Raw genomic sequence first — 14,303 nt, 5'->3', positions numbered from 1 at the left:
TTTTCTATGATATTGTTATTAAATTAGCGTTTTGACTTAATTTTTCCTTTCCAAAAATTTCTTTGAAAAATATTTTTAAAAGATAATCCCATTTTTCATAAGAATGATGGGGAACGCGAAACAAGATATGTTTTTGGAACACCCTTAGATACTTAGTCTAAGTATTTGATCCTGTTTTTTGACATATCATTTGTTTTTTTTGTTTAAATTTTTGTTCATTTTAGTTTTTAAAAAGAGGAGGGGAGCAACTTTCTCTGTTTGGAATTTGATCCACTCGGACTTCATTATAAGCTATGGTAAATACACTTTTTTTGTCAGCTATCGGATTTCTCGAATTTCCACGGGATAATGAATTTAAAAGAGAGTTCATCGCAATACCTGAATCATGATCATCTTCCAAATTTGAAACATTTAACTGTTCTAAAGGAACCTGTGATTTAGAATTACTTACTTCATTTTCCTTAATAGGCGAAACTTTAGTTTTTGAAGGTTTACTAGAGATATTTTGTGTTCTATCACTGTGATTATGAATAGGTGGAGATTCTGCGTTTATACAATGAGAAACTTTAGACAAAGGAAGTTTTGTTTTTGACTTTTCATATTCATGTTCATAACGATGCTCAGAATGTTGCAAAAGAGGATGACTGGGAAGTGTAACTGATACACTTTCTGATGCTTTTCCTATCAAATTTTCAATAGCATTCCTTTTTGTGGTTCTATTTGTAGCGTCAAGTATACAGTTATTCAGACTTTCTTCAGATCTTGATAATCGAGCGGGTGATATTCTTTTCACGTTAAATACGCCATTATTATGTCTAATAGCAGCTCTTATTTTAAGCTTACCATTTTTATGTCTCTTTTGTCCTTCGTTTTGTTGAAAACTTTTCGACTCAACATTATCCTTTGCATCTGAAATGTCTTTATCTTTGTTTTTATTATAATACCAATCCATGTATCTCGAAACACCATGAGGTACGTCATGTATTCCTTCTTCACGCATCCTTCTGACTAAATTAGATTCACTTGTGTAAAATCTAGATCGGGGCTTAGGTGATGTATCGAAAGGTGGTTTAGGAGCTTTTCTTTTTGGTGGTTTTCCTTGAGGTTCTCGTGTACTGAAATTTTCATCTGCGACAAATTCAATTTGTCTTTGACCAAATTTATTAGTTCGCTGTGCTGGCAAGGTCGAACTGCTTCCTGGATTTATTAGTGCTTCGTCAAGGTCTCCAGTATCTAAATCTAAACTATCTGCTGAGTAATAATTCTTTTTAATGATCACTTCTTTTTCTGATCCTTCTGAGTCTCCATAATAACGAACATTTTTTTTATATATTCGTGGGTATTGTCGTTTTTCTTCATTATTTGTCGAAAAGCTATTTAATTTTTTTTTTTTAGTTTTCATAGGTACATTGGCCTCTAAAAAACTTTCATGTTTAATTTTGGGTGTATTTTTTATATTGATTTTTGAATTTCCTTGTTGATGTGGTTCGTTTTTCTGTTTTGTGGTTTTATGAGCTGTCGTTGTTTTTGAAATCACGTTTGTGTCTTCAGTCTCTTCGAGTATTGGAGTTCGAATTTTCCGTTTAACTGATTTTTTTTCAGTTACCATTTGCTTTCTGTCAGCATTTTTATATCGCTTTATTCTCTGTCTTTTCCTTTTAATCCAACATACACCCTCAGGAGTATCTGGAGGTGTATATTTAATATATTCATAATCGTCTTCTGACATTGAGTCATCGTTTTCGCTTTTAGATAAGCGTTTTTCCAACATTCCATTTATGGGATCTGTTTGTGTGGTTGCTTCACAGTCTGTTTGAGTTGCAATGGCAACAGCACATGGTAAACTTTGTGTCTCTAGGGCAGCTTCTTGTTCTTCTATTTTTTCTTCCAACTTTTCTTTTTCTAATAAAATTTGTCGAAGCAATTCATTTTGCTGTTTTAGTGACTCTTCTAGTTCCTTGGCAATTCGTTTTTCTTCATCCGAGTTTCTTTTTTCTTCATCAATTCCATTTATATCTTGATACATATTACTTCCACCGTGACTGCCAACCGCTCCAATTTGATGCGTTTGATTTGGTATTATTTGATAATGTTCACGAATGATTTGTTTTCCATTTGCTTGCTCTTCTATATAACGACGCATCAATATTTCTTTTCCTCCAACATCTCCAGCTCTATTAACTTGATTATCACTTACAATCGGCCGGCCGGGCAGATTTACGTAAATATTTTCTTCTTCGTTTTTTCCACGCGTAATTAAACGAAGAATTTCAGCATTTCCTTCTTTGATAAAGAGCTCTCGTGTTCCTTTATCACTCTTAAGATTTGGAGCATAGCCAAATTCACTTCCTCTTTCCATTTCATGACGGTGCAAAGATTCATCATCTATATGTTGTTGTATTTTATGATATTCAGGCTGATCTTCATAATCAACTTCTTCGAAATGGTGGCTTTTTGTTGGATACAATTGCACTTTTGTTGCATTCTCCTGAAGTTGTACCCTTTTTTCATTACGATTTTTCTCAGTAAAAACTGGTCTTTCCGGTTCTTCATCGTCTAGCGATACCGGATTTCCGTATCCTCTCAATTTTTTGTCATTGTCTCCTCTTCTTGCAAATTTCCAATGTGTAGATTTTGAACGGGAATCGGCTGAACGGCTTGTCTGCCAGGCATGTTTTCCTCCCATCCACTCTGCCACCTGCAATAATAAATAAAGAAAAACATATAGTTTATATTATACATTAATATAAATATCGTTATTAAGACAATAATCTTATTCTCATAGATAAATAGAATGCGTTGTTCTACCATAGATTGTTATTCTGTTCAACATTTTTTTTATCATGCTGTACGTTCGATTATACGATTAGTGAACCATTATTATACGATACCTGAACGGATTTGCTTTCTTTTCCAAGCGTTTGCTCTCTATGAACTAGATTCGCGTCATCCTCACCACTACCGATTCTAATAATTCTTTTTCTACAAATATAAAAACATATAGAAAGAGAGACAAAATCTGTTATAATATTCATTGACCAAAATATAGCTCCTAATAAAAACTTGAAAAAAAAAATGAAATCTCAAACAAATTGAACAGTGAACAATCTAAGTAGTTTTCTATGACTAAAAAAATAATTTTGGAGTTATGTTTAATTATATTAATTGTTCCAATAACTTTGATAAGCTTTGAAATTGTATAATTTTTTTATCATACAAAAATAAGTATTTACAAATGTTTCCTAAGTTTGAATACCTTATAAATTTACTTTTGCGTTTTATAGTGAGATAGCATGTATGTTATAATAATAAAAATATTAAATACTATTAGTTAGCTGTATTGATAAACAATAAAATATTATGTACCGTGAAGCTGCATATAAAGGACACCATGAACAAACACAGCATAATAGTAACACAAGAACTCCTAATGCCAGTAATAAAGAAAACAACATTAAAAGCCAAAATAGAACCTTATTTTCAGCACGGTATATATTCTGAAAAGTATAAATATGTTATTTTTAATGATATTTGTGAAACATACAACGTACCGCCGCGGAGTCATCTCTTATAATGATGCCTTGATATGTGCCATTTTTGGAGATTTTATTTTGTATTTCTTGTAAATCAACAACTGAATTAGAATCATACAATACTGTAGCAATGACTAAAGTTTTATCTTTACTGTCACCACCTAGATTTTGTGAGGGTGGTATATTTTGTCCAGTGTATGGTCTCATGTCCTGTATAACTACTCTTCCACCTGTTATTGTAACTAATGTATCTTCAGTTCGCTGTTTGTCAGGATTTTTTCCAGGAACAACAAAAGTTACTGTACGCTGTTTACTTTCTGGAGGATATATTCTCAAAGTGCATGTGGACCACCTTACCGGTACACCTAAGTCAAAAGCTCTAGCTGTTAGAACAAATATATCATTTTCATTTTGTTTGGGTTTAATTGACTGACGACGTTTCCTTCTATTAAGGTTTATATCCCCAAGTGGTTCACGTAAGGTTAAACGACCAGTAAATTCATTTAATACAACTTTATTCTCATAATTTCCATGAATGATCTCGTATCGAACAACATTATTTGGGGGCTCAGCATCTTTATCTGTGGCTTTTATGAATGCTGGTATGGTAAAATCTTGCATGTCAGGTGTTAGAATAAACTCATATAGTGTTTTTTCGAAAGTCGGTGTTTCGTCATTTATATCAAGTACTTGAATTATAAGCGGAACCTCAACACGATTACCAATACCATCATTATCTTGTGCTACAACATAAAAATGATATTCAGGCATTAGTTCTCGATCAAACCCATGATTATTAGTTGCTATCGTTATAACACCAGACACAGGATCAAGATTTAGTGATGAATTTAAATATCCCAAAATTTGAGTATATCGGATGCGCCCGCCTTTTAATGTATCGACATCTTCAGCATGTACTTGGATCACACGAGTGCCAGCCGTCACGTTTTCGGGTAATTGGAGCTTGTACTCATTTTGTTCAAACATCGGCGAGTTGTCATTCACATCATTGATGTACACAGTTACATTCGCAGTCGCACTTAAGTTCGTTGATGGACCCAATTCTTGTGCAAAAATCTAACAAACAATTTAAAAGTAAAAATTTCGTTTTAAAAAAATTGAAAAACAAAAAAAATCCTATAATACAATGACATGTATAGGTATCAATTAGTTAACTAATTACCTGGAATATCAACATGTGGTGCATTTCAAAGTCTAATTTTTGGTTATCACGTACACGAATGACAAAATTGGTTCGTCTTTCAGCCACATTTGGTGATATTTCAAAGGTTCCATTATTATTCAGCAATGTAAGAGAAAACACACCATTTTTTCCAGAGTCGTCGTCGCTTACTCTTGATACATAAGGATCAGGAAAAATTAATGTTGTACCGGATTGTGCATTTTCGTCTATCCTAGCTACGTAACTAAAAATTTTATACATTGTAGAAATAAAGAGTATCCAGTGTATACTACTTATGACTTACTGATCGTTATCAAAGTAAGGTGGAGAATTACTTCGTTCAGGTAACAATAAAGCTAGTTGCACAGTGGATGACATAGCAGGTGGTTCGTTGCGTGCAACTTTGATTTCTTCCGCAATTACTGTTAATAACACGGGGTCACCAAAATGCGTAAGGGCAGAAATTTCGTCAAGTGATTTTACTAACTTTATTTCACCTGCAATTCATATAAAAGGGGTGCATGGTAAATTTCACAAGAAATATTTAGTTTAACATTTTTATACATGTATTCTTCTCTAATTTATACAATACATATACATAATTGTATATTTTAGTTTATATTTTTGAAGATAACATATATATTTTTTATTTTGCAAAAAATGCAAAATCTGAATAGTCTTACATTTTAAAATGTGTTTTATTTACATAAATAATACATGTAATACAATACAAATAAACAATACAAGAAACAATGTTCATTCACCTCTACAGTACAGTCACGAACGGGAAGATAATCTTATAATAAGTGTAATGCAATCGATTTTCTGCTGTTTATTTTTGAATATAATAAAATGAAGTTCTTTTTCCATAGTTTTACAGCAAAAGTATCACTTTCTTTAAATTGTTTTCATCAATTTATGTTTTGAATGTCAAAGAACTACACAAAAATTGAGTATTAAGATGCGAACTAGGAAAACCTAAAAATTTTGACTTTTCTTTGTACCGCTTTTTTATATTGAAACTCCAGTTTGTTAGCGAAATTGAAGCCCTCTCTTTTATTTAAGTGTGTTAATTTTTATGTTTTTACCGCATTTCGAAGAAAAAATGCGGTATTAAACTCGACTTGTCGTCCGTGTGTGTGTCAGTGTGTTCCGGTGTGCCCCAAAATTTTTTTCTGTGATTCTTAGTTATTTGAGGACCCTGAAGGTCAGTGGGTAGTTCCTTGGGTTGTGAGGTGTATGGAATTGTGAAAGGGTCATGAGGAGTACAAAAATGTGAAATGAGGGGTTCGAAAATGTGAAATGAGGGGTTTGAAAATGTGAAATGAGGGGTTTGAAAATGTGAAATGAGGGGTTTGAAAATGTGAAATGAGGGGTTCGAAAATGTGAAATGAGGAGTTCGAAAATGTGGAATAAGGAGTACGAAAAGCAAATATGCAACATCGAAATGCGGTTTAGTATGTCGTTCTTTAGACGACTACTTTCTCTATTTTTTTTTTTTATTAAAATTCCAATGGTGTACGCTTTTAGTCCCCTACTTCGCTCTAGATGGCGTTGTTACTTTTCAGCGCATTTAGTTATTGTGCTTATTATTATTAATTTCGTGAGAGACCCAAAGTGTATGTTTGGTCAAAGCTTTCGAATGTGCATAAAGTCAAAGGTTTAGAATATGCATTGGGACAAAGTTTTAGATTGTGCATTGATGCTTCATAGAAGCTTTGAGAAACTACATAGAATATTCGAGAAACTTATAGAATGTTCGAAAACTTAAATAAAATTTTGTATAAACATTACATTTTTTGTTAGAACTAAAAAGTATAAAATGAAAAATTATTAAAAAAATATTTTAAAAAGATGCTTTTTTATTAAGGACCCTAAAAAGTTGAAAATAAACGAAAGTTTTTCAAAATTTAAGCACGAGAGTCCAAAATTTTAAAAATAATTAAAAAGTAATTGAAATAAAATTGAAAGACTCGAATCTTTTCTTTTGCTTAAATTTTGAAAAATTTTCGTTTATTTTCAACTTTTTAGGGCTCTTTATTAAAAAACATAATAAAATAAATATGGATCTGCTCGAAGTGAGGAAACGCGAAAAAATGAAATCACAGAGAAAAAATTGTCACTATTCCAAAAACCACTCATTCTTAAAAGTGAAGCAAAATTAACTTTTCTTGTTCAATTTGCCACTTTTTATGTACATAGGAATTATAAACAAATAAAATGAAAAATTACTCTCGAGAGAGAATTATTGAGTTAGGTAAGCACTTCATTTTTCAATTTCGAACTTTTAGTAGATGGGTATGACTGAAAATCATTTTTAAAAAACAACTTTTAGTGAGAAAAAAAAAGTTTTATGATTTTTTTTACTTTAGACAACATATTTTAAATATTTCAAAATTATTTTTTTCAAACTTTTGAAAAAATTAGGTATTGTGAAAAATTTATACAACTTATATATATTTTTATTTATTTTACAATGAATCATCATTTTACATTGTTCAAGTCTTTTTTTATTTGATAATAAGATCCTTATATTTATTACGTTAATCTTGCATTTTTAAAAATAGTTTTGTTAATATAATATTCTTTTGAAGTTTTTTGATAAAAAGTTTTCGAAGTTTGAAAAAAAAGTTAAAAATGCTTAATGGATTCTCAAAGTTGATTCTCTTCAAAGTTGAATTAATATTCAAAGTTGAATTAAAATGCATACAATGTCAAAATGTTTCAATAAATTAAGGACTTTTTGGTAAGATTATTAGCAAAATTGAATGAATTTCAATCTCATTAACAAAGAACTGCGAGTTGTTTGTGTAGATATGATTTTTTGCAGGTCAAAGAGAAAAATTTATAATGCCAAAACATTATTGAGAAATTGTTTGTAATATTGGTATTCAAAATTAAACAAGTGATCAGTTTTTCATGTACCTGTTGTTTCGTTTATTCCAAAGAATAAAGTAAATGGATTCCCTTCAGACACTAACCCATATCTGACTTGTCGAGGTACACCTTTATCGCCATCTTCTGCATGAACTTGTAAAATCTGTAAACAATTAAAACAATTAATTTTCAGTAACCCAAATGATGTAATAATTATACTTTATCTCCTGGCAGAAGACTAGATGGAAGTCTGGTAACGGGTGGAGCAAATGTAAATATTGGTGGTTCATCTTGAATATCTTCAACAATAACAACAATTTCAATTCCAGCTATATTACGACTATCTTGTCCTGGTTCAGCATATGCGTCCTTTTTGTTTAAAATATACATAGTCATAGTTATTTATTAATCACTTATTATCTTATTTAAATCAATTAATTTAAGTAGAATAAGACAAATTAGAAGTTTCATAAGAACCCATTAGCTATTTTAAAACTAGGTTTGACAGTATATGCAAATTTAACTTAGCAAGTAAGTTAAAACTATTCCCAAAATTTAATATAAATATTTAAGAGAATGTATTGAACTTTAACTTTAAACATCAAGTGCTTTTTATGAAATTCTCTTTCATAAAATATCGGAAAATTAAAATTTTAAGAAATTTCAAAATTTATTTTTATTTTTTGTAGTTTAAAGCCGCTCCAAATGAAAATCAAAAATAAAGTCCAAAATTTTGGGGGGGGGGGGGCAAAATAAAAAAAAAATTTTTGAAATACAGTATAATCTCCCAAAATGGGCACCCAAAATTCAAACTTGAACTCTATTTTTATGACATTTTAGAAACATTCAAACAATTTTTCAATTGAAATATTCAAAATAAATATAAAACTTGAATTTTTGGTTTAAACTTCCAAAAAATTGGGGTGCCTAATTTCAGAGTTATACTCAATTAAAGATTTTTTTAGATCTGCCCATTTTACGAGATTATACTGTACTATTTTTATACAAAATGACAAAATTTTAAATAATTTTTGAACCTTAAGTTTTTTTTAATTATCTTTTTTTAGATTTGCTAATTCAAAATAGATTTCAAAATATTACATATAAAAAATTAAAGAAAAAAATTTCATACGAAATAACTGTCAAAAAAAAAATTAAATTAAATTACACCAAAAAACGGCAATTTTTGATGAAATTTTTTACTTTTTTTTCCCCCATTGGATTTTCGACTTTTAAAGTGGGACATCGGACTTTATTTTTGATTTTCATTTGGAGCGACCTAAGTAATTCATAAATAACTTTAAAATCTAACAAATAATTACAATTAAATAATTATAAAGTTATTCATAAATAACTTTAAAATGTAAAAAATAATTTATAAACCTATATAAACAAAACATTTTTTGTTCAGAATCTTAATAAATCATTTAAAATATGGCCATAAAAAATCCTAATTCACAATTGGGACATTCCATTCTAAAAATAATAAAAAATGAAGTTTTCAACTTTCAAAACAAATTTATGTTGAAAAAAAAGTAAAAAAATATATAAAGTCGTCGTCAGAAGCACGACGAACAAAGTTACCGCATTTCGTGTTTTCAAATTTCGGAATTATTAAAAAGCCTTTTTTTGGCAAAAAATTAATTTAAATACATATAACACGGCACACTTGCCCACGCCAACATCCCTTTGACACGACGACATAGCCCACGCCAACATCATACTGACACGACGACATTGCTCACGCCAACATCCATTTGTGCACGACACCTTTTTGCGTACGCCCACAACTGTACGCACATCACCAGACGGACGACTTTCCCTGAGTAATACCGCATTTTTCTTCGAAATGCGGTAAAAACAAACTATAAAGTATGAAACAAGTTCTTTAAGAGAGAAAGATGTATCATATTATGAATTTCGCGCTGAGCTCGTCAAACTTTTAGGGTCTAAATTAAAATATACCCTTTAATCTGGAAATTTAGTTTTAATTAATCACTTTTCTGAACAAAATTAAAAAGCTTCCGACGATTGTTACCGCATTTCAATTTTTTTGAAAAAAATGCGGTATTGTGCTCGAGATGTCGTCCGTCCGTCCGTCCGTCCGTCCGTCTGTCTGTCCGTCCGTCTGTGTGGTGTGCCACTTTAACTTTGTTTGAATTAGCAGGTTTGGCGAATTCTTTTCAATTGACAGATTTGACAGCATATTTAAAAAAATTATCCGTTGGAAATTTAAATGAGTGTTCATCCGTTGGAAAATGTTGTCGATGAAAATTAGTGGAAAATTTCGAGAAAACTCGAAAAATTCATGAAAAATCGGAAAATCTTGAAAATTTTCAAAATTTCAAAATGTTCAGGGGAGTCTCGTGAGTAACATAAAAAGTGAAAATTGATGAAAATTTTCGGGAAAACTCGGAAAATTCATGGAAAATCGGAAAATCTTGAAAAATTTCAAAATTTTAAAATGTTCAGGGGAGTCTCGCGAGTAACATGGAAAGTGAAAAATGATGAAAATTTTCGGGAAAACTCGGAAAATTCATGGAAAATCGAAAAATATTAAAAAATTTCAAAATTTTAAAATGTTCAGGGGAGTCTCGCGAGTAACATGGAAAGTGAAAAATGATGAAAATTTTCGGGAAAACTTGGAAAATTCATGGAAAATCGGAAAATCTTGAAAAATTTCAAAATTTTAAAATGTTCAGGGGAGTCTCGCGAGTAACATGAAAAGTGAAAATTGATAAATATCTTCGGGAAAACTCGAAAAATTTATGAAAAATCATGGAATTGAACACATTGAAATGCGGTCAAGTCATTCGTTTTATACACGAATGCAATTCATTCTCGTTTTTTATTATTATTGCATCCTAAAAATTTAATTTAAGATTGTTACCCAAAATTTATATCATTTTTCAGGGCCTTATTTTAATTTAGACCCTAAAAGTTTGACGAGCTCAGCGCGAAAATCATTATAAGATACTTCTTTCTCTCTTAAAGAACTTGTTTCACACTTTATAGTTAGCTTTTTTTCACTGTCTTTAGAGTTAACTTGTTTCATACTTTTTAGTTTGTTTTATTTTTACCGCATTTCGAAGAAAAAATGCGGTATTAAACTCGACTTGTCGTGTGTGTGTGTGTGTGTGTCAGTAACACTGTGCCCCAAAAAAATTTTTTTTTGTAATTCTCAGTTATTTGAGTACCCTGAAGGTCTGTGGGCACTCCCTTGGGTTGTGAGGTGTATGGAATTGTGAAAGGGTCATGAGGAGTACGAATATGTGAAATGAGGAGTTCGAAAATGTGAAATGAGGAGGTTTTTAGTTTTCCAAAACTATAAAAAATTTAACTACTGGAAATTTTTAGTGGTAAAGAAAGAGTTATGTAACATTCCTGTGATTCGCAGGCGCCGCTGCAAGATTAGTTTTTAGAAACGCATAGTCTTAGATCCTACCCTATGAGTCATTTCTCATATTTTTAGGCAAATACAATATAAATTTGATAAATAAAAAATACCAAAATCACGGTTTAACTTTTTTTAACTTATCTCAAAACAGTAAAAGAACTGAAAAACTGAATAATTTATCGTCAGGTCCATAAAAAAAGAAACTTTTCTTTATTATTTTTTTTTTAATTTTGATACCCAGTTTTAAAAAATGTTTATCCAATTTTTACCGCAAAATACACGTAACGAAAATTATGGTCGAAAATTGAAGAGAAAATTTAATATTTTAAATTTTCGGTTTTTGTCAGTAGTTCATCAATTTTTACCATTAAACACATGGTTGGAAACGTATCATTTGAACGAATTTTGAAAATAAGTTTATTCTACATATCTATATATTTTTTTTATTTTTGTTTCTATATTAATTTTTCTTTTTGGATATCGGACCTCACGATAAGGCTATCAAATTTGTATTTTAAAAAAAAAATTAAAACCCGAGATTTTTGGTATTTTTTAGAATGAAATGCGCTAATTAAATTTTTATATCTTTAAACATGTATGGATGTAATGACAGTACTCACGTTTGCCAAAAGTGTTAAATGATACATTGATTGTTTTTCAAAGTCTAGTGGACCAAGAAGAAAAATAGTACCTTCTGTCATTTCCGATGAAACTATTTTTTGTCTAATAGCAAACAATGGTGATCCCTAAAAATAGATGTTATATAAAAAATAAAATTTTTGAACATTATTACTTACCCATAATTCAAGGTACACCGGTTTTTGATACAATGGATTTTTCCTAGCTACCACATAATCTAATTCTAAGCCTCTTTTGGCATTCTGAAATAAGTTATCAAAGAAGAAACTTTCTTAACTGAAACGTATAAAAATAACGAAAACGACACGTATTTCAACAATCGATTTTTTTTTAAATAAATGAAGTTGTTTTCACAATTTTCCGAAGAATTTTATGAGTTCAAGTTCTTTGCTATTTTGTTGAAATCATTTATGTCGGTACTGGTTTATTCGCCTTAAGTTCTTATATACATATTATTGCACACTAAAGGTCAATACACCAAAAAATATCCATATTCATATTATTGTTATTCCACACGATACTTCATTGCTAAGACAGAATGGTCGATAAAAATATGTCCTTGGGGTAAAAATACTTATGAAAATATATTTTATTTTGATTTTAATCCGTTAACAAAAATTGTTAAAATTTATACAGGAATATAATCAAAATAGAACATTTCAAGTTGCATATTTATAAATGATCTAGTATACTTACCTCTGGTACCATAAGTATTCCAGGCTTGTGTGGAAATATGACCTCGTGAGGTGTTGTAAAATTAGTGGCAGTCACAGAGCACATTATTATTGCGGTTCCACCTCTTGTATCTCTTACACCAACATGAAAGTCATAGTAGCGTCCTGGTTCTAATCTGCGTTTTAGTATCACGTTTGCTTGACATACAGAATTATACTTTGTACAAGGTAAAGATTCAATTTGAAATGATTGTATCGATGATTCTCCAACTAACTCAAATATAAGTGGATAATCAAACTCTTCATCTGTTGCCCTCAACCTATAAATGACTGTCCCTACATTCGCATCAGCTGGTACTAGTACTAATCGCATTTCGGTCGATGCATCGAATTTAGGATTCATGCATACAATATTTGATATTGGGAATAAAATAATGCTTACAATTATAAGCATTAAATTACTTATTCTAAAAAAAAAGCAATAAAAATAAAATGTACATAATTAACTTAATTAATTTGATAAAAAATTATTATTTTGTATATTAAGGCCGCTCCAAATTTATTTCAAACTTTTTGTTCCCAAATATATTTTTCAAAATAAGGGAGGCAAAATAAAAAAAAAATTGAAATTTTGAAACAACTTTTGGTCTATAATGAATATTTTAGTTGTTTTTATGGTATCTACATTGAGATTTGATCATTTAAAATTGATCTCAGAGTAATTCAAGTTAAAAATTTAACAAAAAATTTCATTAAAATAACTGTCTAAAAATTTTGAAATACAATTTTTTTGAAAAAATTTTTAGGGGAGAATATTCATGTTAAATTTCGGTTTTCAGTACAAAAATTCTTGAAAATGAAAAATATTTTTATAAAATTTTGAAAATTTTTTGAAAATATATGAAAAAACGACCAAAAACTGATCAATTTTGATGATATTTTCAATTTTTTTTTGGATTTTCGACTTGGGAAAAATTTCAAAAAAATTTTGGAGCGGCCTAATCCTTTTATTAAGAAATTATAATAAAGTTGTATTTATTATTTTTTTTTAGCCAAACACAATAAATTGTTTTTATTAAATTTAATAAAAAACTAAAAATGTTAAGAAGAAAAAATATTAGGTTTCAATACTTTATATTAACTAGCATCAAATATACTCGAAATTAATATTTCATGTATTTACAAACCAATTTTAGATACATATTTAAATTATTTATTTTGATCTTTTACCCTTTTATACAAAATTGTATGTAATGAATAATATTGCCAACATTCAGATGTATGTTTAGGACGAAAATCATTTTGAATTACCTTCATCAATTATTTTGGAGGTTTGGTTGCTCTAAAAAAAAGCTCAAATCTATTCCAATTTTTCGATTAAATGGGAAAATTGAAAAAAAAAAATTAATAGACCAAAAAAACGGTAATTTTTTATGAAATTTTTAACATTATTTTTTTTTGCCCCACTTAATTTTTGGATTTAAAAAAACTGATGAGTTTTACTTTTATTGGAAAAATTATATTAAAAATTAAAACTGTTTTTTAAATCATTTATTAAATTTTATTTTAATTTTTATAAAAACAGAATAGATCATAAAACAGAAAAATATAATTTATAATAATATAAATAAAATTAATACAGTCAATGCCCCCACATAAGGACACTATAAAATTCAAAACCGTCCCAATTGAAAATCAATGAACGAAACAGTTTTCATTGTTTCTGCAATTTCCTATCTCTAACATTTTTAGTAATATTTTTTTATTAAGATTGAATTCATCATTGTTTGACTTAAAATTTGCCCTTTTTTGGTGTCCCAATTTGGGGACCTGTCCCAATTTGGTGACCTGTCCCAATTGAGTGATGTCCCGAAATTGAAAATTAGAAACAGAAATTAGAATAATAAAAAAGCATCGTTTAGTCACAAATATCTTACTTACTTGTATTTTTCGAGATACATATTTCTTATAAATTAATCCTTTCTATTACTAGTTTATGC

General features: G+C 29.5%; 2 protein-coding genes across 2 annotated transcripts; both read right to left on the bottom strand.

The window, feature by feature from the left end:
- Positions 1-220: 220 nt before the first annotated feature.
- LOC134835309 (cadherin-86C-like) lies at positions 221-2,442 on the bottom strand. The gene has a single exon (XM_063850181.1). The coding sequence runs from the start codon at positions 2,357-2,359 to the stop codon at positions 221-223; it is 2,139 nt and encodes a 712-aa protein (XP_063706251.1). The 5' UTR covers positions 2,360-2,442.
- Positions 2,443-2,451: 9 nt separating this feature from the next.
- LOC134834554 (cadherin-86C) lies at positions 2,452-14,303 on the bottom strand. Its single transcript, XM_063849273.1, has 11 exons — positions 14,245-14,303; positions 12,326-12,770; positions 11,788-11,871; positions 11,611-11,736; positions 7,813-7,962; positions 7,642-7,756; positions 5,021-5,213; positions 4,717-4,960; positions 3,552-4,610; positions 3,367-3,497; positions 2,452-2,698 (listed from the first exon to the last, which is right to left on the bottom strand). Exons 1-11 carry the CDS (start codon positions 14,262-14,264, stop codon positions 2,584-2,586), a joined length of 2,682 nt encoding a protein of 893 aa, XP_063705343.1. The 5' UTR covers positions 14,265-14,303; the 3' UTR covers positions 2,452-2,583.

The sequence above is a fragment of the Culicoides brevitarsis genome, chromosome 3 (genome assembly GCF_036172545.1).
Source record: "Culicoides brevitarsis isolate CSIRO-B50_1 chromosome 3, AGI_CSIRO_Cbre_v1, whole genome shotgun sequence".
In the NCBI taxonomy this organism is placed as follows: domain Eukaryota; kingdom Metazoa; phylum Arthropoda; class Insecta; order Diptera; family Ceratopogonidae; genus Culicoides; species Culicoides brevitarsis.
This window is presented reverse-complemented; position numbering and strand designations above follow the sequence as displayed.

Excerpts from the sequence above, each read along its gene's own strand:
- LOC134835309 (XM_063850181.1), bottom strand. The coding sequence starts at position 2,359 with ATGGAAAGAGGAAGTGAATTTGGCTATGCTCCAAATCTTAAGAGTGAT.
- LOC134834554 (XM_063849273.1), bottom strand. The coding sequence starts at position 14,264 with ATGTATCTCGAAAAATACAA. Across the intron at positions 12,771-14,244 it reads ATGTATCTCGAAAAATACAA|AATAAGTAATTTAATGCTTA; the intron begins GTAAGTAAGATA and ends CTTTTTTTTTAG. Across the intron at positions 2,699-3,366 it reads CCTTTATATGCAGCTTCACG|GTGGCAGAGTGGATGGGAGG; the intron begins GTACATAATATT and ends TTATTATTGCAG.